Source organism: Scyliorhinus torazame, chromosome 1, assembly GCF_047496885.1.
Source record: "Scyliorhinus torazame isolate Kashiwa2021f chromosome 1, sScyTor2.1, whole genome shotgun sequence".
Taxonomy (NCBI): Eukaryota; Metazoa; Chordata; class Chondrichthyes; order Carcharhiniformes; family Scyliorhinidae; genus Scyliorhinus; species Scyliorhinus torazame.
The window spans coordinates 100,522,959-100,546,438 of record NC_092707.1 but is presented as its reverse complement, the minus strand read 5'-3'; the positions used below and the strand labels follow the sequence as shown (position 1 = coordinate 100,546,438).

The 23,480-nt window shown below is 62.8% G+C and overlaps 1 protein-coding gene across 1 annotated transcript in view; it reads right to left on the bottom strand.

Moving 5' to 3' along the window:
• slc5a1 (solute carrier family 5 member 1) overlaps window positions 1-23,480 on the bottom strand; it is a 228,870-nt gene that overhangs the window by 64,258 nt on the left and 141,132 nt on the right. Inside the window, exon 7 of the mRNA XM_072498635.1 lies at window positions 3,160-3,240. Within this exon, the coding sequence (XP_072354736.1) occupies window positions 3,160-3,240 (81 nt within the window). The remainder of the gene's footprint in view (window positions 1-3,159; window positions 3,241-23,480) is intronic.

The window sequence follows — 23,480 nt, the reverse complement described above, 5'->3', positions numbered from 1 at the left end:
GACTGCTGAAGTGTTCTCCGACTGGAAGGGAACATTCCTGCCTGGTGATTGTTGCGCGATGTCCGTTCATTCGTTGTCGCAGCGTCTGCATGGTCTCGCCAATGTACCACGCTTCGGGACATCCTTTCCTGCAGCGTATGAGGTAGACAACGTTGGCCGAGTCGCACGAGTATGTACCGCGTACTTGGTGGGTGGTGTTCTCACGTGTAATAGTGGTATCCATGTCAATGATCTGGCACGTCTTGCAGAGATTGCCATGGCAGGGTTGTGTGGTGTCGTGGTCACTGTTCTGAAGACTGGGTAGTTTGCTGCATACAATGGTTCGTTTGAGGTTGGCGCGGTTGTTTGAAGGCAAGTAGTGGGGGTGTGGGGATGACCTTGGCAAGATGTTCATCTTCATCGATGACGTGTTGAAGGCTGTGAAGAAGATGACGTAGTTTCTCCGCTCCGGGGAAGTACTGGACGACGAAGGGTATTCTGTCGGTCTGCCGGAGCGGAGAAACTACGTCATCTTCTTCACAGCCTTCAACACGTCATTGATGACGATGAACATCATGCCAAGGTCATCCCCACACCCCCACTACTTGCCTTCAAACAACCGCGCAACCTCAAACGAACCATTGTATGCAGCAAACTACCCAGTCTTCAGAACAGTGACCACGACTCCACACAACCCTGCCATGGCAATCTCTGCAAGACGTGCAAGATCATTGACATGGATACCACTATTACACGTGAGAACACCACCCACCAGGTACGCGGTACGTACTCGTGAGACTCGGCCAACGTTGTCTACCTCATACGCTGCAGGAAAGGATGTCCCGAAGCGTGGTACATTGGCGAGACCATGCAGACGCTGCGACAACGAATGAACGGATATCGCGCAACAATCGCCAGGCAGGAATGTTCCCTTCCAGTCGGGGAACACTTCAGCAGTCAAGGGCATTCAGCCTCTGATCTCCGGGTAAGCGTTCTCCAAGGCGGCCTTCAGGACGCCCGACAACGCAGAATCGCCGAGCAGAAACTTATAGCCAAGTTCCGCACACATGAGTGCGGCCTCAACCGGGACCTGGGATTCATGTCGCATTACATTCATCCACCACCATCTGGCCTGCGAAATCCTACCAACTGTCCTGGCTTGATACAATTCACGCCTCTTTAACCTGAGGTTACCCCATCTCTGGATCTGTAAAGATTTAATCACCTGCTAATGGTTGCATTCCTAGCATTGTTTGGCATCTTTGCATTTGTCTATATATGTGTTTCTGGAACATACCTCTTCATTCACCTGAGGAAGGAGCTGCGCTCCGAAAGCTAGTGACATCGAAACAAACCTGTTGGACTTTAACCTGGTGTTGTAAGACTTCGTACTATATATATATATGTTATTGTAAATAAATGTTATTACTTTGTATCCTTAAAACTCGTGCTGGATTCTTCGTGGCCCTCACAAAAAGCGCCCAGAGGGTTTCACGCATCATTGTGATGTGCTGCGCCCTCCATAACCTGGCAATGCATCTGGGCGAGGAGCTGGCAGAGGAGGAGTTGGGGTTGTGGGAGGGGGGTGGATATGGGGGAGCTATGTGGGGTGCTGGTCAATATCTTTTAAAAAAAATTTAGTGTACTGTCATGTGCGGGTCCCTTTAAGAAATGGATGTTTATCAAACAGCTGCAGTGATGTCATTGTGTGGGTGGAGCTGGAATGTGATTCTGGGCGGGATTCTCCGATCCTGGGACTAAGTGTTGACACCGTCGTAAAAGCCGAAGCGTTTTACGACGGCGTCATCTGGCCCCTAGGATCAGCGATCCTGCGCCGCACAGGGGGCCAGCACGGCCCTGGAAAGCCTCACGCTGCTCCAGCTGCCAATACGGGCATCAAGACGGACGGCGCGACTCCGTGCTTGCGTGCCACGGCCGGCGCGAGTTCGTGCATGGGCATAGGTTGCCGTCTCCGCGCTGGCCCCGACACCACATGGCGGAGACCTACAGGGGCCCGGCGCGGAGGGATAAGCCCGCCCGCCTATAGGTAGGCCCCGATCGTGGGCCAGGCCTCTGTGGAGTCCCTCCCCGGTGTCGGATCCTCTCTCCCCCCCCCCACCAGGCCGCTCCCCCGCAGCCAGAACGCTGAGGCCGTAGGACCACACGAGAACGACGCGCCTGCGGGACTCGGCTTATCACGGCGGGCACTCAGCCCATCGTGCGGGGGAGAATCGACGGACCAGCGCTGGAGTGGCGTCACGTGATTCGCCCCCCCCCCCTCCCCCTATCCGATTCTCCGAACCGGTGCGGGGTCGGAGAATCCCGCCCTCTGTCTTTTACTTTCGTCTTGAGCTGGAAGCTGCTTTGTGTCTTGGCTTCATTTTCAGTTGGGGGGCTGCATTCAAGCAAGAAGATGTATTTTGATTTCTCTCTCTGCCTACTAAAGAATTTCTCCAGATCACTTGATGATTTTAAAGTAAACTTAGTGTTTACAATGCACCCCAGCGACATTCCATTCATCAGTGTGTATTGGCAGACACTGTAGATTCTTTTTCATAGAATCCCTACAGTGCAGAAGGAGGCTATTCGGCCCATCGAGTCTGCGCGATCCCTCATACCCACTTCTCCCCTATTCCCGTACCCTAACCTGCACATCTGTGGACGCTAAGGGCAATTTATCATGGCCAATCAACCTAACCTGCACATCTTTGGACTGTGGGAGGAAACTGGAGCACCCGGAGGAAACCCACGCACACACGGGGAGAACATGCAGACTCCACACAGGCAGTGACCCAAGCAGGAATTGAATCCGGGTCCCTGGCGCTGTGAGGCAGCAGTGCTAACCACTGTGCCACCATGCCTCCTCCTTAAAAAGTGCAAAGAGATTGTGGGCCTGTAACAACAATGCTGATATTTTAACCACAATGCACTGTGTGAATGAGAGGCAACGGATCTACTTGTTGAGAACAAGAAGCCCTACTCTTTGATTTCTCTACCTCCCACCAGCGTGCAATTCAGAATACTCAGTGCAAAACTTCATTTCTGAGCAAACTCCTGAGATTTGAGCTCTCCTATAGTCAGTTTGAGCTAATGGTGATCCTTTTCATCAACGCTCTGCTGCTGGAGATATTTAAATAAAACATTGTGGAGCGTCAAAGTTTGAAGTACAGATTGACTTACCAAATCCCATTAGAATGAAGGAGCCCACCACCATTATGATGGTCTGTAATGTGTCGGTGTAGATCACAGCTGCCAAGCCACCTGTCAACAAGACACACAGTAACTTTCTATTAATACAGATGTGATGGTGTGAAAACAGATCATTAACGTGGCCAAGTTAACCTCTTCAACAAGTGTCCCAAGAGGCAAGACCTCAGAATTCAAGAAGGAAGATCCACACTTGACCAACTCGGAAGAGGTTGAGATGAGGGATTTAAAGTGGGTGTGCTGCACATGGTCGTTCTGAAGGCTTTTGACAAGGTACCACACAGGAGTCTATTGAAGTAGATTAAAGGCGATGAAAGAATGGGGAGGGCAGTAATTTGATTGGTTAGAGGTGACGGAATTGAGAGTAGGCGTTGAGGACAGTTCCTCAGAAGAATTGGAAGCGGACAGTGTGTCCCACCCACCGAATTCTGTTTTGGTCAGTCATGATTGAATGAAATGGCAAACCAAACCTTGTATGGCCCACTCCTCTTCCTAATGTTCCTAGGATCTGAGACCATTGTGTAGATCAATGAGTTGGCTCTCACCCACCCTCCAGCCATGGACATGTCCCCGGAGCTGTGTCCCGTCCCCTGAGTGTTCGGATGTTGGCTGCTGCGTGTGTGGAGTTGCCTCCCACAGTGTTCAGGCACAGTGTCCACGCATCGGGGTGCAATGGGGATGCTAGGCAATGACTCCCACATGCTACATGGCCCGCCCACCCACGGGAATCCACTTGGGTTGTGTGAAGTGCTCATTTAACTACGATTGCCAATTCCTTATTATCAATAGCCTTCAACTGCACGGCCAGAGGCCTCGGCAGTCGGTGGGGGTTCTGGGTGGTCATTGGTGCAGACGGGCAGGGACAATGGTTGCCCCCGCAACACGATCCGGGGTTGGCACGGTGGTGCCTCGAGTACTGGTTGCCCCCCCCCCCCACGGTTGCCCCCCCCCTCCCCCAGCGCCACCCCCCCTCCCTCCCATGGCAGCCCATCCCAGCCAGAGTTGTGTCCCGACCTCCCCCTCCCCAGCCAAGAGTCCCCCACACCCTGCTGAGCACTGTTTCCCCGGGCTCTTTGCCTGTGAATAAAGATGGCTACTCACCTCCTCGGCTCCCCATAGAAGCCCTTCCATCAGGTTCACATTTTTCAAAAGGAGAAATAATCAGCGCCAGCCTGAAGGGAAGCCATTGGATAAGGGGTGGCTCCCGTTAATTGTATGGAAATATGACTTAAGTGGCGATAATTGATTTCCCCCACTCTACAGCGTGATCCCAATTTCCCCTATTGGAGCAGTCCGGTTGCATTGCAAACTGATTGGCGCTTGGCGTGGTTCTCATTTTCGGCCTCTCCCGCTATTCACTTGAGCAACGAGGCCGGAGAATCGTGCCCCAAATCTACAATGACTGTTTGTCTCACATTATACATGGAGAACACCTGTTCCAATCAGGATCTGGAGGGATTCCCACTCCGTATGGAACTGTAGCCTTTCAGGTACTGCCACAGAAAAGGGCAGAAGGAGCAATATACAACAAAACACCTAAAAATTCCAGATGGACATTCCACCCCCCCGATTACAACATCAAAACTCCCACATCCTCATCTCCAAATGCACTAATTAATAGTTGACGTGTTGTACAAGCTCAGTGGGTGAGTCACTGTCTGAGATTGATTGATTGCTATTTTGTTATGAACGGGGACATTGTGTTCAAATCGTTTTACTCTCGCGAACAATGTTCCCTCAGTCAAATCCACCAAGGATACATTAACTCAACATTCATCTCAATTGCTGCTCTCTGAAGTTAGCTGGACACAGATTGACTGAAACATTTGCCCACATCACACCTATCTTCCAAAAAAAAATTCATTTGGCGTGAACAAAATTATGAAAGTGATGGACCTCAATTCACACGAGTCGAGTTGTAGAAGAGAACAGTGGTTTTAATAAGCTAAGAAGTATGCTAGCCTGCTGCTGCTCCCGCACTGAGAGATGGCCACAGGTCTGCCAATTATATACCTCCCCCGAGGGGCGGAGCCACAGGCAGAGCCAACAGAAGCATCAACACAACAGCAGTAAGTAACAGTGATAAAGAACAACAGTGAACATATATACAGTGGTGGATAACAGTAGGACGAATAATGAATAATGGTAAATATATATATAGTAGCAAACGTGGGTCACCACATTCACCCCCAGTTAAAGAAAAATCCAACTGGGATGAAATGGACTCACATATTGAGTCTGACGGGAGCCTTGATTTTCCGCCGTGATCGCCTCAGCCCCGGCTGTAGTGTGGGCACGGGTGTTGGGACCTTCGACCTCGGGATCGTGTCGTCTGCAGCGGTGTGTTGACGGAGAGGGAGACAGTATAGGGGTGGGGGCGGTGGTAACGGCCCCAGCGAGGGCTGCCGGCGCCATACAAGGGGGCTAGCAAGGGCATGGCGGGAGGCACAGGGGTGCGGCACCACACAATCGACGCGGTGCCGTGTCGCACATAAGGCGACGCGAGTGTACAGGCCGCTGATGTAGCAACATGGCGCAACACTGAGCAGCGCCCCAGTTCACCGACCACGACCTGGAGACGCTCCTGGACACCCTCGAGGAGAGGAGGGGGCGTCTGTACCCTGGTCCCGGCCAGAGGGTCCCACCCAACGTGGCCCCGGCGTTTGTGGAGGGAGGTGGGCGCAGCCGTCAGTGCCATCGAGTTGACACCCAGGGCTGGCGAGCAGTGTCGCAAAAAGCTCAACGACCTACTGAGGGCAGCCAGGGTGAGTACCCAGCAATGTGCCCATGGCACCAAACCCCCTACCCCAACATGTGTGACACCCACCCCCTCCCCAGGGGGACGGTACAACCACAGCCGTGACCCGCATGGCTGCAGCCACCCATGCAAGCTGCGTTGGCCGCGTGCCCTGTGCACCCATGCCAACATAGATCCAACCGCATGCATCGGACCACCTAACAATGCTGCCATTTCTCCCCCCTCAGGAGAAGAGCGGCCATAACCTGCGAGAGCGTGCCCGAACCGGAGGGGGTGAACCTGACTTGCGGCCCCTCACCGTGCACGAGCCGAGAGCACTGGACATAGCTGGTGCAGCCAAGGACCGGGAGATTGCCCATGTCGCGATCAGGGGCGCGCCACCAAGTGAGATCCCCCCCTCTGCCTGGCCCATTTCCCCTCAGCCCTTTCCCCTCAGCCCTCTCCCCTCAGCCCTTTCCCCTCAGCCCTCTCCCCTCAGCCCTCTCCCCTCAGCCCTCTCCCCTCAGCCCTCTCCCCTCAGCCCTCTCCCCTCAGCCCTCTCCCCTCAGCCCTCTCCCCTCAGCCCTCTCCCCTCAGCACTTTCCCCTCAGCCCTCTCCCCTCAGCCCTTTCCCCTCAGCCCTCTCCCCTCAGCCCTCTCCCCTCAGCCCTCTCCCCTCAGCACTCTCCCCTCAGCACTTTCCCCTCAGCCCTCTCCCCTCAGCCCTTTCCCCTCAGCCCTCTCTCCTCAGCCCTCTCCCCTCAGCCCTCTCCCCTCAGCCCTCTCCCCTCAGCCCTCTCCCCTCAGCCCTTTCCCCTCAACACTCTCCCCTCAGCCCTCTCCCCTCAGCCCTCTCCCCTCAGCCCTCTCCCCTCAGCCCTCTCCCCTCAGCCCTTTCCCCTCAGCCCTCTCCCCTCAGCACTCTCCCCTCAACCCCTCCCCTCAGCCCTCTCCCCTCAGCACTCTCCCCTCAGCACTCTCCCCTCAGCCCTCTCCCCTCAGCCCTCTCCCCTCAGCCCCCTCCCCTCAGCCCTTTCCCCTCAGCCCTCTCCCCTCAGCCCTTTCCCCTCAGCCCTTTCCCCTCAGCCCTCTCCCCTCAGCCCTCTCCCCTCAGCCCTTTCCCCTCAGCCCTCTCCCCTCAGCCCTCTCCCCTCAGCCCTCTCCCCTCAGCACTTTCCCCTCAGCCCTGTCCCCTCAGCCCTTTCCCCTCAGCCCTCTCTCCTCAGCCCTCTCCCCTCAGCCCTCTCCCCTCAGCCCTCTCCCCTCAGCCCTTTCCCCTCATCACTCTCCCCTCAGCCCTCTCCCCTCAGCCCTCTCCCCTCAGCCCTCTCCCCTCAGCCCTTTCCCCTCAGCCCTCTCCCCTCAGCACTCTCCCCTCAACCCCTCCCCTCAGCCCTCTCCCCTCAGCACTCTCCCCTCAGCACTCTCCCCTCAGCCCTCTCCCCTCAGCCCTCTCCCCTCAGCCCCCTCCCCTCAGCCCTTTCCCCTCAGCCCTCTCCCCTCAGCACTCACCCCTCAACCCCTCCCCTCAGCCCTCTCCCCTCAGCCCTCTCCCCTCAGCCCTTTCCCCTCAGCCCTCTCCCCTCAGCCCTCTCCCCTCAGCCCTCTCCCCTCAGCCCCCTCCCCTCAGCACTCTCCCCTCAGCCCTCTCCCCTCAGCCCTCCCCCCTCAGCACTCTCCCCTCAACCCTCCCCCTCAGCCCTCTCCCCTCAGCCCTTTCCCCTCAGCCCTCTCCCCTCAGCCCTCTCCCCTCAGCCCTCTCCCCTCAGCCCTCTCCCCTCAGCCCTTTCCCCTCAGCACTTTCCCCTCAGCACTCTCCCCTCAGCCCTCTCCCCTCAGCCCTTTCCCCTCAGCCCTTTCCCCTCAGCCCTCTCTCCTCAGCCCTCTCCCCTCAGCACTCTCTCCTCAACCCTCCCCCTCAGCCCTCTCTCCTCAGCCCTTTCCCCTCAGCCCTCTCCCCTCAGCCCTCTCCCCTCAGCCCTCTCTCCTCAGCCCCCTCCCCTCAGCCCTCTCCCCTCAGCCCTCTCCCCTCAGCCCTCTCCCCTCAGCACTCTCCCCACAGCCCTCTCCCCTCAGCCCTCTCTCCTCAGCCCTTTCCCCTCAGCCCTCTCCCCTCAGCCCTCTCCCCTCAGCACTCTCCCCTCAACCCTCCCCCTCAGCCCTCTCTCCTCAGCCCTCTACCCTCAGCCCTCTCCCCTCAGCACTTTCCCCTCAGCCCTCTCCCCTCAGCACTCTCCCCTCAGCCCTCTCCCCTCAGCCCTCTCCCCTCAGCCCTCTCCCCTCAGCCCTTTCCCCTCAGCCCTCTCCCCTCAGCCCTTTCCCCTCAGCCCCCTCCCCTCAGCACTCTCCCCTCAGCCCTTTCCCCTCAGCCCTCTCCCCTCAGCCCTCTCCCCTCAGCCCTCTCCCCTCAGCCCTCTCTCCTCAGCCCTCTCCCCTCAGCACTATCTCTTCAGCCCTCTCCCCTCAGCCCTCTCCCCTCAGCACTCTCCCCTCAACCCCTCCCCTCAGCCCTCTCCCCTCAGCACTCTCCCCTCAGCACCCTCCCCTCAGCCCTCTCCCCTCAGCACTCTCCCCTCAACCCCTCCCCTCAACCCTCTCCCCTCAGCCCTCTCCCCTCAGCCCTCTCCCCTCAGCCCTCTCCCCGCAGCCCTCTCCCCTCAGCACTCTCCCCTCAACCCTCCCCCTCAGCACTCTCCCCTCAACCCTCCCCCTCAGCCCTCTCCCCTCAGCACTCTCCCCTCAGCACTCTCCCCTCAGCCCTCTCTCCTCAGCCCTCTCCCCTCAGCCCTCTCCCCTCAGCACTCTCCCCTCAACCCTCCCCCTCAGCACTCTCCCCTCAACCCTCCCCCTCAGCCCTCTCCCCTCAACCCTCCCCCTCAGCCCTCTCCCCTCAACCCTCCCCCTCAGCCCTCTCCCCTCAACCCTCCCCCTCAGCACTCTCCCCTCAACCCTCCCCCTCAGCCCTCTCCCCTCAACCCTCCCCCTCAGCCCTCTCCCCTCAGCCCTCTCCCCTCAGCCCTCTCTCCTCAGCCCTTTCCCCACAGCCCTTTCCCCTCAGCACTCTCCCCTCAACCCTCCCCCTCAGCCCTCTCCCCTCAGCCCTCTCTCCTCAGCCCTCTCCCCTCAGCCCTCTCCCCTCAGCACTCTCCCCTCAGCCCTCTCCCCTCAGCCCTCTCTCCTCAGCCCTTTCCCCTCAGCACTCTCCCCTCAACCCTCCCCCTCAGCCCTCTCCCCTCAGCCCTCTCCCCTCAGCCCTCTCTCCTCAGCCCTTTCCCCTCAGCACTTTCCCCTCAGCCCTCTCCCCTCAGCACTCTCCCCTCAGCCCTCTCCCCTCAGCCCTCTCTCCTCAGCCCTTTCCCCTCAGCACTCTCCCCTCAGCCCTTTCCCCTCAGCACTCTCCCCTCAGCACTCTCCCCTCAGCCCTCTCCCCTCAGCCCTTTCCCCTCAGCCCTCTCCCCTCAGCCCTTTCCCCTCAGCCCTTTCCCCTCAGCACTTTCCCCTCAGCACTCTCCCCTCAGCCCTCTCCCCTCAGCACTCTCCCCTCAACCCTCCCCCTCAGCCCTCTCCCCTCAGCCCTCTCTCCTCAGCCCTTTCCCCTCAGCACTTTCCCCTCAGCCCTCTCCCCTCAGCACTCTCCCCTCAGCCCTCTCCCCTCAGCCCTCTCTCCTCAGCCCTTTCCCCTCAGCACTTTCCCCTCAGCCCTCTCCCCTCAACCCTCCCCCTCAGCCCTCTCCCCTCAGCCCTCTCCCCTCAGCCCTTTCCCCTCAGCCCTTTCCCCTCAGCACTTTCCCCTCAGCTCTCTCCCCTCAGCCCTCTCCCCTCAGCCCTCTCCCCTCAGCACTTTCCCCTCAGCCCTCTCCCCTCAGGACTTTCCCCTCAGCCCTCTCCCCTCAGCCCTCTCCCCTCAGCACTCTCCCCTCAACCCTCCCCCTCAGCCCTCTCCCCTCAGCCCTCTCCCCTCAGCCCTCTCTCCTCAGCCCTCTCCCCTCAGCCCTCTCCCCTCAGCCCTCTCCCCTCAGCCCTTTCCCCTCAGCCCTTTCCCCTCAGCCCTCTCCCCTCAGCCCTCTCCCCTCAGCCCTCTCTCTTCAGCCCTCTCACCTCAGTCCTCTCCCCTCAGCCCTCTCTCTTCAGCCCTCTCCCCTCAGCCCTCTCCCCTCAGCCCTCTCCCCTCAGCCCTCTCCCCTCAGCCCTCTCCCCTCAGCCCTTTCCCCTCAGCCCTCTCCCCTCAGCCCACTCCCCTCAGCTCTCTCCCCTCAGCCCTCTCCCCTCAGCCCTCTCCCCTCAGCCCTTTCCCCTCAACACTCTCCCCTCAGCCCTCTCCCCTCAGCCCTCTCCCCTCAGCCCTCTCCCCTCAGCCCTCTCCCCTCAGCCCTTTCCCCTCAGCCCTCTCCCCTCAGCACTCTCCCCTCAACCCCTCCCCTCAGCCCTCTCCCCTCAGCACTCTCCCCTCAGCACTCTCCCCTCAGCCCTCTCCCCTCAGCCCTCTCCCCTCAGCCCCCTCCCCTCAGCCCTTTCCCCTCAGCCCTCTCCCCTCAGCCCTCTCCCCTCAGCCCTTTCCCCTCAGCCCTCTCCCCTCAGCCCCCTCCCCTCAGCCCTTTCCCCTCAGCCCTCTCCCCTCAGCCCTCTCCCCTCAGCCCTTTCCCCTCAGCCCTCTCCCCTCAGCCCTTTCCCCTCAGCCCTCTCCCCTCAGCACTCACCCCTCAACCCCTCCCCTCAGCCCTCTCCCCTCAGCCCTCTCCCCTCAGCCCTTTCCCCTCAGCCCTCTCCCCTCAGCCCTCTCCCCTCAGCCCTCTCCCCTCAGCCCCCTCCCCTCAGCACTCTCCCCTCAGCCCTCTCCCCTCAGCCCTCTCCCCTCAGCACTCTCCCCTCAACCCTCCCCCTCAGCCCTCTCCCCTCAGCCCTCTCCCCTCAGCCCTTTCCCCTCAGCCCTCTCCCCTCAGCCCTCTCCCCTCAGCCCTTTCCCCTCAGCCCTCTCCCCTCAGCCCTTTCCCCTCAGCACTTTCCCCTCAGCACTCTCCCCTCAGCACTCTCCCCTCAGCCCTCTCCCCTCAGCCCTCTCCCCTCAGCCCTCTCCCCTCAGCCCTTTCCCCTCAGCCCTCTCCCCTCAGCCCTTTCCCCTCAGCACTTTCCCCTCAGCACTCTCCCCTCAGCACTCTCCCCTCAGCCCTCTCCCCTCAGCCCTTTCCCCTCAGCCCTCTCTCCTCAGCCCTCTCCCCTCAGCACTCTCCCCTCAACCCTCCCCCTCAGCCCTCTCTCCTCAGCCCTTTCCCCTCAGACCTCTCCCCTCAGCCCTCTTCCCTCAGCCCTCTCTCCTCAGCCCCCTCCCCTCAGCCCTCTCCCCTCAGCCCCCTCCCCTCAGCCCTCTCCCCTCAGCCCTCTCCCCTCAGCCCTTTCCCGTCAGCACTTTCCCGTCAGCACTATCCCCTCAGCCCTCTCCCCTCAGCCCTCTCCCCTCAGCCCTCTCTCCTCAGCCCTCTCTCCTCAGCCCTCTCCCCTCAGCCCTCTCCCCTCAGCACTCTCCCCTCAGCCCTCTCCCCTCAGCACTCTCCCCTCAGCCCTCTCCCCTCAGCCCTTTCCCCTCAGCCCTCTCCCCTCAGCCCTTTCCCCTCAGCCCCCTCCCCTCAGCACTCTCCCCTCAGCCCTTTCCCCTCAGCCCTCTCCCCTCAGCCCTCTCCCCTCAGCCCTCTCCCCTCAGCCCTCTCTCCTCAGCCCTCTCCCCTCAGCCCTCTCCCCTCAGCCCTCTCCCCTCAGCCCTTTCCCCTCAGCCCTCTCCCCTCAGCACTCTCTCTTCGGCCCTCTCCCCTCAGCCCTCTCCCCTCAGCACTCTCCCCTCAGCACCCTCCCCTCAGCCCTCTCCCCTCAGCACTCTCCCCTCAACCCCTCCCCTCAGCCCTCTCCCCTCAGCCCTCTCCCCTCAGCCCTCTCCCCTCAGCCCTTTCCCCTCAGCACTCTCCCCTCAACCCTCCCCCTCAGCACTCTCCCCTCAACCCTCCCCCTCAGCCCTCTCCCCTCAGCCCTCTCCCCTCAGCCCTTTCCCCTCAGCCCTTTCCCCTCAGCACTCTCCCCTCAACCCTCCCCCTCAGCCCTCTCCCCTCAACCCTCCCCCTCAGCCCTCTCCCCTCAGCCCTCTCCCCTCAGCCCTCTCTCCTCAGCCCTTTCCCCTCAGCCCTTTCCCCTCAGCACTCTCCCCTCAACCCTCCCCCTCAGCCCTCTCCCCTCAGCCCTCTCTCCTCAGCCCTCTCTCCTCAGCCCTCTCTCCTCAGCCCTCTCCCCTCAGCCCTCTCTCCTCAGCCCTCTCCCCTCAGCCCTCTCCCCTCAGCACTTTCCCCTCAGCACTTTCCCCTCAGCACTCTCCCCCCAGCACTCTCCCCTCAGCCCTCTCCCCTCAGCCCTTTCCCCTCAGCCCTCTCCCCTCAGCCCTTTCCCCTCAGCCCTTTCCCCTCAGCACTTTCCCCTCAGCACTCTCCCCTCAGCCCTCTCCCCTCAGCACTCTCCCCTCAACCCTCCCCCTCAGCCCTCTCCCCTCAGCCCTCTCTCCTCAGCCCTCTCTCCTCAGCCCTTTCCCCTCAGCACTTTCCCCTCAGCCCTCTCCCCTCATCACTCTCCCCTCAGCCCTCTCCCCTCAGCCCTCTCTCCTCAGCCCTTTCCCCTCAGCACTTTCCCCTCAGCCCTCTCCCCTCAACCCTCCCCCTCAGCCCTCTCCCCTCAGCCCTCTCCCCTCAGCCCTTTCCCCTCAGCCCTTTCCCCTCAGCACTTTCCCCTCAGCACTTTCCCCTCAGCCCTCTCCCCTCAGCCCTCTCCCCTCAGCCCTCTCCCCTCAGCCCTTTCCCCTCAACACTCTCCCCTCAGCCCTCTCCCCTCAGCCCTCTCCCCTCAGCCCTCTCCCCTCAGCCCTTTCCCCTCAGCCCTCTCCCCTCAGCACTCTCCCCTCAACCCCTCCCCTCAGCCCTCTCCCCTCAGCACTCTCCCCTCAGCACTCTCCCCTCAGCCCTCTCCCCTCAGCCCTCTCCCCTCAGCCCCCTCCCCTCAGCCCTTTCCCCTCAGCCCTCTCCCCTCAGCCCTTTCCCCTCAGCCCTTTCCCCTCAGCCCTCTCCCCTCAGCCCTCTCCCCTCAGCCCTTTCCCCTCAGCCCTCTCCCCTCAGCACTCAACCCTCAACCCCTCCCCTCAGCACTCTCCCCTCAGCACTCTCCCCTCAGCCCTCTCCCCTCAGCCCTCTCCCCTCAGCCCTCTCCCCTCAGCCCTTTCCCCTCAGCCCTCTCCCCTCAGCCCTCTCCCCTCAGCCCTCTCCCCTCAGCCCCCTCCCCTCAGCACTCTCCCCTCAGCCCTCTCCCCTCAGCCCTCTCCCCTCAGCACTCTCCCCTCAACCCTCCCCCTCAGCCCTCTCCCCTCAGCCCTCTCCCCTCAGCCCTTTCCCCTCAGCCCTCTCCCCTCAGCCCTCTCCCCTCAGCCCTCTCCCCTCAGCCCTCTCCCCTCAGCCCTCTCTCCTCAGCCCTTTCCCCTCAGACCTCTCCCCTCAGCCCTCTTCCCTCAGCCCTCTCTCCTCAGCCCTTTCCCCTCAGACCTCTCCCCTCAGCCCTCTTCCCTCAGCCCTCTCCCCTCAGCCCTCTCCCCTCAGCCCTCTCCCCTCAGCCCTTTCCCCTCAACACTCTCCCCTCAGCCCTCTCCCCTCAGCCCTCTCCCCTCAGCCCTCTCCCCTCAGCCCTCTCCCCTCAGCCCTTTCCCCTCAGCCCTCTCCCCTCAGCACTCTCCCCTCAACCCCTCCCCTCAGCCCTCTCCCCTCAGCACTCTCCCCTCAGCACTCTCCCCTCAGCCCTCTCCCCTCAGCCCTCTCCCCTCAGCCCCCTCCCCTCAGCCCTTTCCCCTCAGCCCTCTCCCCTCAGCCCTTTCCCCTCAGCCCTTTCCCCTCAGCCCTCTCCCCTCAGCCCTCTCCCCTCAGCCCTTTCCCCTCAGCCCTCTCCCCTCAGCACTCACCCCTCAACCCCTCCCCTCAGCCCTCTCCCCTCAGCACTCTCCCCTCAGCACTCTCCCCTCAGCCCTCTCCCCTCAGCCCTCTCCCCTCAGCCCTCTCCCCTCAGCCCTTTCCCCTCAGCCCTCTCCCCTCAGCCCTCTCCCCTCAGCCCCCTCCCCTCAGCACTCTCCCCTCAGCCCTCTCCCCTCAGCCCTCTCCCCTCAGCACTCTCCCCTCAACCCTCCCCCTCAGCCCTCTCCCCTCAGCCCTCTCCCCTCAGCCCTTTCCCCTCAGCCCTCTCCCCTCAGCCCTCTCCCCTCAGCCCTCTCCCCTCAGCCCTTTCCCCTCAGCACTTTCCCCTCAGCACTCTCCCCTCAGCACTCTCCCCTCAGCCCTCTCCCCTCAGCCCTTTCCCCTCAGCCCTTTCCCCTCAGCCCTCTCTCCTCAGCCCTCTCTCCTCAGCCCTCTCCCCTCAACCCTCCCCCTCAGCCCTCTCTCCTCAGCCCTTTCCCCTCAGACCTCTCCCCTCAGCCCTCTTCCCTCAGCCCTCTCTCCTCAGCCCTCTCCCCTCAGCCCTCTCCCCTCAGCACTTTCCCCTCAGCCCTCTCTCCTCAGCCCTCTCCCCTCAGCCCTTTCCCCTCAGCCCTCTCCCCTCAGCACTCTCCCCTCAGCCCTCTCCCCTCAGCACTCTCCCCTCAGCCCTCTCCCCTCAGCCCTTTCCCCTCAGCCCTCTCCCCTCAGCCCTTTCCCCTCAGCCCCCTCCCCTCAGCACTCTCCCCTCAGCCCTTTCCCCTCAGCCCTCTCCCCTCAGCCCTCTCCCCTCAGCCCTCTCCCCTCAGCCCTCTCTCCTCAGCCCCCTCCCCTCAGCCCTCTCCCCTCAGCCCTCTCCCCTCAGCCCTCTCCCCTCAGCCCTTTCCCCTCAGCCCTCTCCCCTCAGCACTCTCTCTTCAGCCCTCTCCCCTCAGCCCTCTCCCCTCAGCACTCTCCCCTCAACCCCTCCCCTCAGCCCTCTCCCCTCAGCACTCTCCCCTCAGCACCCTCCCCTCAGCCCTCTCCCCTCAGCACTCTCCCCTCAACCCCTCCCCTCAGCCCTCTCCCCTCAGCCCTCTCCCCTCAGCCCTCTCCCCTCAGCCCTTTCCCCTCAGCACTTTCCCCTCAGCCCTCTCCCCTCAGCCCTCTCCCCTCAGCACTCTCCCCTCAACCCTCCCCCTCAGCACTCTCCCCTCAACCCTCCCCCTCAGCCCTCTCCCCTCAGCACTCTCTCCTCAGCACTCTCCCCTCAGCCCTCTCTCCTCAGCCCTCTCCCCTCAGCCCTCTCCCCTCAGCACTCTCCCCTCAACCCTCCCCCTCAGCCCTCTCCCCTCAACCCTCCCCCTCAGCCCTCTCCCCTCAGCCCTCTCCCCTCAGCCCTCTCTCCTCAGCCCTTTCCCCTCAGCCCTTTCCCCTCAGCACTCTCCCCTCAACCCTCCCCCTCAGCCCTCTCCCCTCAGCCCTCTCTCCTCAGCCCTCTCCCCTCAGCCCTCTCCCCTCAGCACTCTCCCCTCAGCCCTCTCCCCTCAGCCCTCTCTCCTCAGCCCTCTCTCCTCAGCCCTCTCTCCTCAGCCCTCTCCCCTCAGCCCTCTCCCCTCAGCACTCTCCCCTCAGCCCTCTCCCCTCAGCACTCTCCCCTCAACCCTCCCCCTCAGCCCTCTCCCCTCAGCCCTCTCTCCTCAGCCCTCTCCCCTCAGCCCTCTCCCCTCAGCACTTTTCCCTCAGCACTTTCCCCTCAGCACTCTCCCCTCAGCACTCTCCCCTCAGCCCTCTTCCCTCAGCCCTTTCCCCTCAGCCCTCTCCCCTCAGCCCTTTCCCCTCAGCCCTTTCCCCTCAGCACTTTCCCCTCAGCACTCTCCCCTCAGCCCTCTCCCCTCAGCACTCTCCCCTCAACCCTCCCCCTCAGCCCTCTCCCCTCAGCCCTCTCCCCTCAACCCTCTCCCCTCAGCCCTCTCCCCTCAGTCCTCTCCCCTCAGCCCTCTCCCCTCAGCCCTCTCCCCTCAGCCCTCTCCCCTCAGCCCTTTCCCCTCAGCCCTTTCCCCTCAGCACTTTCCCCTCAGCCCTCTCCCCTCAGCCCTCTCCCCTCAGCCCTCTCCCCTCAGCCTTCTCCCCTCAGCACTTTCCCCTCAGCCCTCTCCCCTCAGCACTTTCCCCTCAGCCCTCTCCCCTCAGCCCTCTCCCCTCAGCCTTCTCCCCTCAGCACTTTCCCCTCAGCCCTCTCCCCTCAGCCCTCTCCCCTCAGCCCTCTCCCCTCAGCCCTCTCCCCTCAGCACTCTCCCCTCAGCCCTTTCCCCTCAGCCCTTTCCCCTCAGCCCTCTCCCCTCAGCCCTCTACCCTCAGCCCTCTCTCTTCAGCCCTCTCCCCTCAGCCCTCTCCCCTCAGCCCTCTCCCCTCAGCCCTCTCTCCTCAGCCCTTTCCCCTCAGCCCTTTCCCCTCAGCACTCTCCCCTCAGCACTCTCCCCTCAGCCCTCTCCCCTCAGCCCTTTCCCCTCAGCCCTCTCCCCTCAGCCCACTCCCCTCAGCCCTCTCCCCTCAGCACTCTCCCCTCAGCCCTCTCCCCTCAGCCCTTTCCCCTCAGCCCTCTCCCCTCAGTCCACTCCCCTCAGCCCTCTCCCCTCAGCCCTCTCCCCTCAGCCCTCTCCCCTCAGCCCTCTCCCCTCAGCCCTCTCCCCTCAGCCCTCTCCCCTCAGCCCTCTCCCCTCAGCCCTCTCTCCTCAGCCCTCTCCCCTCAGCCCTTTCCCCTCAGCCCTCTCCCCTCAGCCCTCTCCCCTCAGCCCTCTCCCCTCAACCCTCTCCCCTCAGCCCTCTCCCCTCAGTCCTCTCCCCTCAGCCCTCTCCCCTCAGCACTCTCCCCTCAGTCCTCTCCCCTCAGCCCTCTCCCCTCAGCCCTTTCCCCTCAGCCCTCTCCCCTCAGCACTCTCCCCTCAGTCCTCTCCCCTCAGCCCTCTCCCCTCAGCCCTTTCCCCTCAGCCCTCTCCCCTCAGCCCTCTCCCCTCAGCCCTTTCCCCTCAGCCCTCTCCCCTCAGCCCTCTCCCCTCAGCCCTCTCTCTTCAGCCCTCACCCCTCAGCCCTTTCCCCTCAGCCCTCTCCCCTCAGCCCTCTCTCCTCAGTCCTCTCCCCTCAGCCCTCTCCCCTCAGCCCTCTCCCCTCAGCCCTTTCCCCTCAGCCCTCTCCCCTCAGCCCTCTCTCTTCAGCCCTCTCCCCTCAGCCCTCTCTCTTCAGTCCTCTCCCCTCAGCCCTCTCTCTTCAGCCCTTTCCCCTCTGCCCTCTCCCCTCAGCACTTTCCCCTCTGCCCTCTCCCCTCAGCCCTCTCCCCTCAGCACTCTCCCCTCAGCCCTTTCCCGTCAGCACTTTCCCCTCAGCGCTCTCCCCTCAGCCCTCTCCCCTCAACCCTCCCCCTCAGCCCTCTCCCCTCAGCCCTCTCTCCTCAGCCCTCTCCCCTCAGCCCTCTCCCCTCAGCACTTTCCCCTCAGCCCTCTCTCCTCAGCCCTCTCCCCTCAGCCCTTTCCCCTCAGCCCTCTCCCCTCAGCACTCTCCCCTCAGCCCTCTCCCCTCAGCACTCTCCCCTCAGCCCTCTCCCCTCAGCCCTTTCCCCTCAGCCCTCTCCCCTCAGCCCTTTCCCCTCAGCCCCCTCCCCTCAGCACTCTCCCCTCAGCCCTTTCCCCTCAGCCCTCTCCCCTCAGCCCTCTCCCCTCAGCCCTCTCCCCTCAGCCCTCTCTCCTCAGCCCCCTCCCCTCAGCCCTCTCCCCTCAGCCCTCTCCCCTCAGCCCTCTCCCCTCAGCCCTTTCCCCTCAGCCCTCTCCCCTCAGCACTCTCTCTTCAGCCCTCTCCCCTCAGCCCTCTCCCCTCAGCACTCTCCCCTCAACCCCTCCCCTCAGCCCTCTCCCCTCAGCACTCTCCGCTCAGCACCCTCCCCTCAGCCCTCTCCCCTCAGCACTCTCCCCTCAACCCCTCCCCTCAGCCCTCTCCCCTCAGCCCTCTCCCCTCAGCCCTCTCCCCTCAGCCCTTTCCCCTCAGCACTTTCCCCTCAGCCCTCTCCCCTCAGCCCTCTCCCCTCAGCACTCTCCCCTCAACCCTCCCCCTCAGCACTCTCCCCTCAACCCTCCCCCTCAGCCCTCTCCCCTCAGCACTCTCTCCTCAGCACTCTCCCCTCAGCCCTCTCTCCTCAGCCCTCTCCCCTCAGCCCTCTCCCCTCAGCACTCTCCCCTCAACCCTCCCCCTCAGCCCTCTCCCCTCAACCCTCCCCCTCAGCCCTCTCCCCTCAGCCCTCTCCCCTCAGCCCTCTCTCCTCAGCCCTTTCCCCTCAGCCCTTTCCCCTCAGCACTCTCCCCTCAACCCTCCCCCTCAGCCCTCTCCCCTCAGCCCTCTCTCCTCAGCCCTCTCCCCTCAGCCCTCTCCCCTCAGCACTCTCCCCTCAGCCCTCTCCCCTCAGCCCTCTCTCCTCAGCCCTCTCTCCTCAGCCCTCTCTCCCTAGCCCTCTCCCCTCAGCCCTCTCCCCTCAGCACTCTCCCCTCAGCCCTCTCCCCTCAGCACTCTCCCCTCAACCCTCCCCCTCAGCCCTCTCCCCTCAGCCCTCTCTCCTCAGCCATCTCCCCTCAGCCCTCTCCCCTCAGCACTTTTCCCTCAGCACTTTCCCCTCAGCACTCTCCCCTCAGCACTCTCCCCTCAGCCCTCTTCCCTCAGCCCTTTCCCCTCAGCCCTCTCCCCTCAGCCCTTTCCCCTCAGCCCTTTCCCCTCAGCACTTTCCCCTCAGCACTCTCCCCTCAGCCCTCTCCCCTCAGCACTCTCCCCTCAACCCTCCCCCTCAGCCCTCTCCCCTCAGCCCTCTCTCCTCAGCCCTTTCCCCTCAGCACTTTCCCCTCAGCCCTCTCCCCTCAACCCTCCCCCTCAGCCCTCTCCCCTCAGCCCTCTCCCCTCAGCCCTTTCCCCTCAGCCCTTTCCCCTCAGCACTTTCCCCTCAGCCCTCTCCCCTCAGCCCTCTCCCCTCAGCCCTCTCCCCTCAGCCTTCTCCCCTCAGCACTTTCCCCTCAGCCCTCTCCCCTCAGCACTTTCCCCTCAGCCCTCTCCCCTCAGCCCTCTCCCCTCAGCCTTCTCCCCTCAGCACTTTCCCCTCAGCCCTCTCCCCTCAGCCCTCTCCCCTCAGCCCTCTCCCCTCAGCCCTCTCCCCTCAGCACTCTCCCCTCAGCCCTTTCCCCTCAGCCCTTTCCCCTCAGCCCTCTCCCCTCAGCCCTCTACCCTCAGCCCTCTCTCTTCAGCCCTCTCCCCTCAGCCCTCTCCCCTCAGCCCTCTCCCCTCAGCCCTCTCTCCTCAGCCCTTTCCCCTCAGCCCTTTCCCCTCAGCACTCTCCCCTCAGCACTCTCCCCTCAGCCCTCTCCCCTCAGCCCTTTCCCCTCAGCCCTCTCCCCTCAGCCCACTCCCCTCAGCCCTCTCCCCTCAGCACTCTCCCCTCAGCCCTCTCCCCTCAGCCCTTTCCCCTCAGCCCTCTCCCCTCAGCCCACTCCCCTCAGCCCTCTCCCCTCAGCCCTCTCCCCTCAGCCCTCTCCCCTCAGCCCTCTCCCCTCAGCCCTCTCCCCTCAGCCCTCTCCCCTCAGCCCTCTCCCCTCAGCCCTCTCTCCTCAGCCCTCTCCCCTCAGCCCTTTCCCCTCAGCCCTCTCCCCTCAGCCCTCTCCCCTCAGCCCTCTCCCCTCAACCCTCTCCCCTCAGCCCTCTCCCCTCAGTCCTCTCCCCTCAGCCCTCTCCCCTCAGCACTCTCCCCTCAGTCCTCTCCCCTCAGCCCTCTCCCCTCAGCCCTTTCCCCTCAGCCCTCTCCCCTCAGCACTCTCCCCTCAGTCCTCTCCCCTCAGCCCTCTCCCCTCAGCCCTTTCCCCTCAGCCCTCTCCCCTCAGCCCTCTCCCCTCAGCCCTTTCCCCTCAGCCCTCTCCCCTCAGCCCTCTCCCCTCAGCCCTCTCTCTTCAGCCCTCACCCCTCAGCCCTTTCCCCTCAGCCCTCTCCCCTCAGCCCTCTCTCCTCAGTCCTCTCCCCTCAGCCCTCTCCCCTCAGCCCTCTCCCCTCAGCCCTTTCCCCTCAGCCCTCTCCCCTCAGCCCTCTCTCTTCAGCCCTCTCCCCTCAGCCCTCTCTCTTCAGTCCTCTCCCCTCAGCCCTCTCTCTTCAGCCCTTTCCCCTCTGCCCTCTCCCCTCAGCACTTTCCCCTCTGCCCTCTCCCCTCAGCCCTTTCACCTCAGCCCTTTCCCCTCAGCCCTTTCACCTCAGCCCTCTCCCCTCAGCCCTTTCACCTCAGCACTCTCCCCTCAGCCCTCTCCCCTCAGCCCTCTCCCCTCAGCCCTCTCCCCTCAGCCCTTTCACCTCAGCACTCTCCCCTCACCCTGTACTGCGACCCACCCCCCCCACCCCCCTCCACCTGCCTAACCATGATGGTGTATTGTGTGTCGCAGAGCCACGCGGTGACCCACCTGGAGCACCTGGCAGACACCGCCCCCGGCCAGCGCCTGGACGGCCAGCCGACGCAGACCAACCGGGCGCACCTGGCAGACACCGCCCCCGGCCAGCACCTGGACGGCCAGCCGACACAGACCAACCGGGCGCACCTGGCAGACACCGCCCCCGGCCAGCGCCTGGGCGGCACTCCGGCCCAGTCCAGTGACGACACGACGACACAGGACACCAGCACACAGGGTACAGACAGACACAACACGACGACACAGGACACCAGCACACAGGGTACAGACAGACACAACACGACGACACAGGACACCAGCACACAGGGTACAGACAGACACAACACGACGACACAGGACACCAGCACACAGGGTACAGACAGACACAACACGACGACACAGGACACCAGCACACAGGGTACAGACAGACACAACACGACGACACAGGACACCAGCACACAGGGTACAGACAGACACAACACGACGACACAGGACACAAGCACACAGGGTACAGACAGACACAACACGACGACACAGGACACAAGCACACAGGGGACAGGCAGACATGACACGAAGACACAGGATACAAGCACACAGGGTACAGACAGACACAACACGACGACACAGGACACCAGCACACAGGGTACAGACAGACACAACACGACGACACAGGACACCAGCACACAGGGTACAGACAGACACAACACGACGACACAGGACACCAGCACACAGGGTACAGACAGACACAACACGACGACACAGGACACAAGCACACAGGGTACAGACAGACACAACACGACGACACAGGACACAAGCACACAGGGGACAGGCAGACATGACACGAAGACACAGGATACAAGCACACAGGGTACAGACAGACACAACACGACGACGCAGGACACCAGCACACAGGGGACAGACAGACATGAAAGAACATAACACACCACCACGGAGGGGACAGACATATAGGACATGGCACCCAGGGGACCCCCGATCGCAGGTCCGATGAAGACACCGAGGTTGCGTCACAGCTGTCCCCTGCACCCTCCACCATCGCAGATACTCTCACCTCGGTTGGCCATTTTAGTTGTGATTCTTCTGGGACACTGACTGATGCGCACCACACAGCCGCTCCGGTACAGCAGGTAGAAGTAGGAGCAGCCGAGGGGCCGCATGGTCGGAGGGCAGCCCAGCCCCGGCAAACACCTGCCGCCCAGATGGGTCCCGGGTTCCTGGAGTTCCCCCGCCCACCCATAGACCCGACGCAGTCAGTGACCCAAGGGCGTGATAGTGTGACGGCCGGTTTCCAGCACCCGCAGACACAAGTGCAGGAGTGCATCCGCATCCAGGAGCAGGAAATGGTGCCGGCCATGAATGCCGCACAGGCCAACACCACACGGGTGGCGTCCACAGTGGAGACAATGGTGGCGACGGTGTCGGGCATGGGACTGAGTTTGCAAGGCCTGGGGCTATCTGTGCAGGCGGCCTCCGCGGCCCATGACAGGGCTGCCACCTCACAGGCAGCCATGAGCCAGAGCCAGCTGAACATCACAGAGGCGCTCAACAACCTGGCGCGGTCTCAACAGGCCAGAGAGCATCAGTGCCATTGCCCTGGTGCTGGCCGGCATTGTACAGAGCCAGACAGGGACGGCGAACTCCCTGAGCTCCATGGCTGCGAATGTCCAGACCCTGGTTGATACCAGCACGGGACTCCAGGACTGGCAGTGCCAGGTGATGGTGGTGCCCCGGGTGCTGGATCCGCTCACACACCCATCCCATGTAGAGCCCAGGGGGCCACTGGGCACCCCGAGGGAGGAGGAGGTGCTGGGGCCCATTCCTGCTCCCCTGCAGGGGGGGTGCCGGAACGCCACGCCACCTCGGACTCCCCCTCCCCCCCCTACCGTCCCTGGTGCATCTGGTGGGCAGCGGGCCGAACAGGGTGGCACTACGCCATCCCAATTGCCCAAGGTGCGGCCTGGCCCATCCAGGCCAGGCCGCCCCAGGAAACGGCCACCAACGGAGACCCTAGTCACAGGGCAGGAATCACAGGAGACACCTCCAGTTCTGCTGTACCGTCTGGGGGAATACCGAGACGTAGTCATAGGGTCCGTAAGGCCAGAAAGGTAGACACTGATGAGTAAGTTGGCACGGGTGCAGGGCACAGAATAGTTAAATGAGCTAGGGCACATGTACAGGATGTCTGTCATTAAACACATTCCACACCTATGTGAGCTGCCTCTGTACTCTGTCCGATGCGTGCAGGGGTGGGGCGGGGACTGTGTGCCAGTGTGTGAGGGGTGCTGCGAGAGAAGTTGAGCTCCGGTGCGTGTGACGTGCGACGCCCCCCCCCCCCCCCCCATGGTTCTCCCACACCAACCTGCCCCCAGCCATACGACAGGGCCATGAGATGCAGTGTCAGGCCTGCGTGCAGAGTCCACCCAGGTGGAGGGTCTTGATGTGGTCATGAGTCAGACATTGTTGAACGATGTATGGCTCGGAGCCCATCGCAGGGCGGGCTGTCATCATCCTTCATGTCTTGTATCCAACCCGCTTACACCATCAACCGTGTGCCCCCATCCCGTTGTGCCGCATGTGAATGTGTCATCGAGGGGTGGTATGCATGCGGGTGATGTGATGGTGCGGGAGGTGAGGGTGGTTGGTGGTGGGGGAGGTGCCGAACTCTGCTGTCTGTGCCCATGCCCATCATTACTGACCCCCACTGTGGTCGTTGAAACATGCAGCTACCAGCGACACACGGGCCTGCTGGCCCAGCCGACGGAGCTGGGCAGCCTCCTGTTGCCGTCCATCCCCCATGTCCTGTGCATCTGCTTCTCCCTCGCCATTCCCCTCATCTGGAGAAGAGTTGCCCTCATCCTGACCGTCCTCCTCCTTCTCCTCCAGCATATCACCCCTCTGTTGGGCTGCAGGACGTAACAGACCACGACGATGCGGGCGACCCTCTCCGATGGGTACTGGAGGGCCCCCTCAGAGCGGTCCAGGCACCTGAAGCGCATCTTCAGCAGCCCAAAGCACCTCTCGACCACACCTCTGGTCGCTGCATGGGCATCATTGTAGCGGTGCACCGCGTCGGTCTGTGACCTCCATATAGGCGTCATCAGCCACGACCGCAACGGATAACCTCTG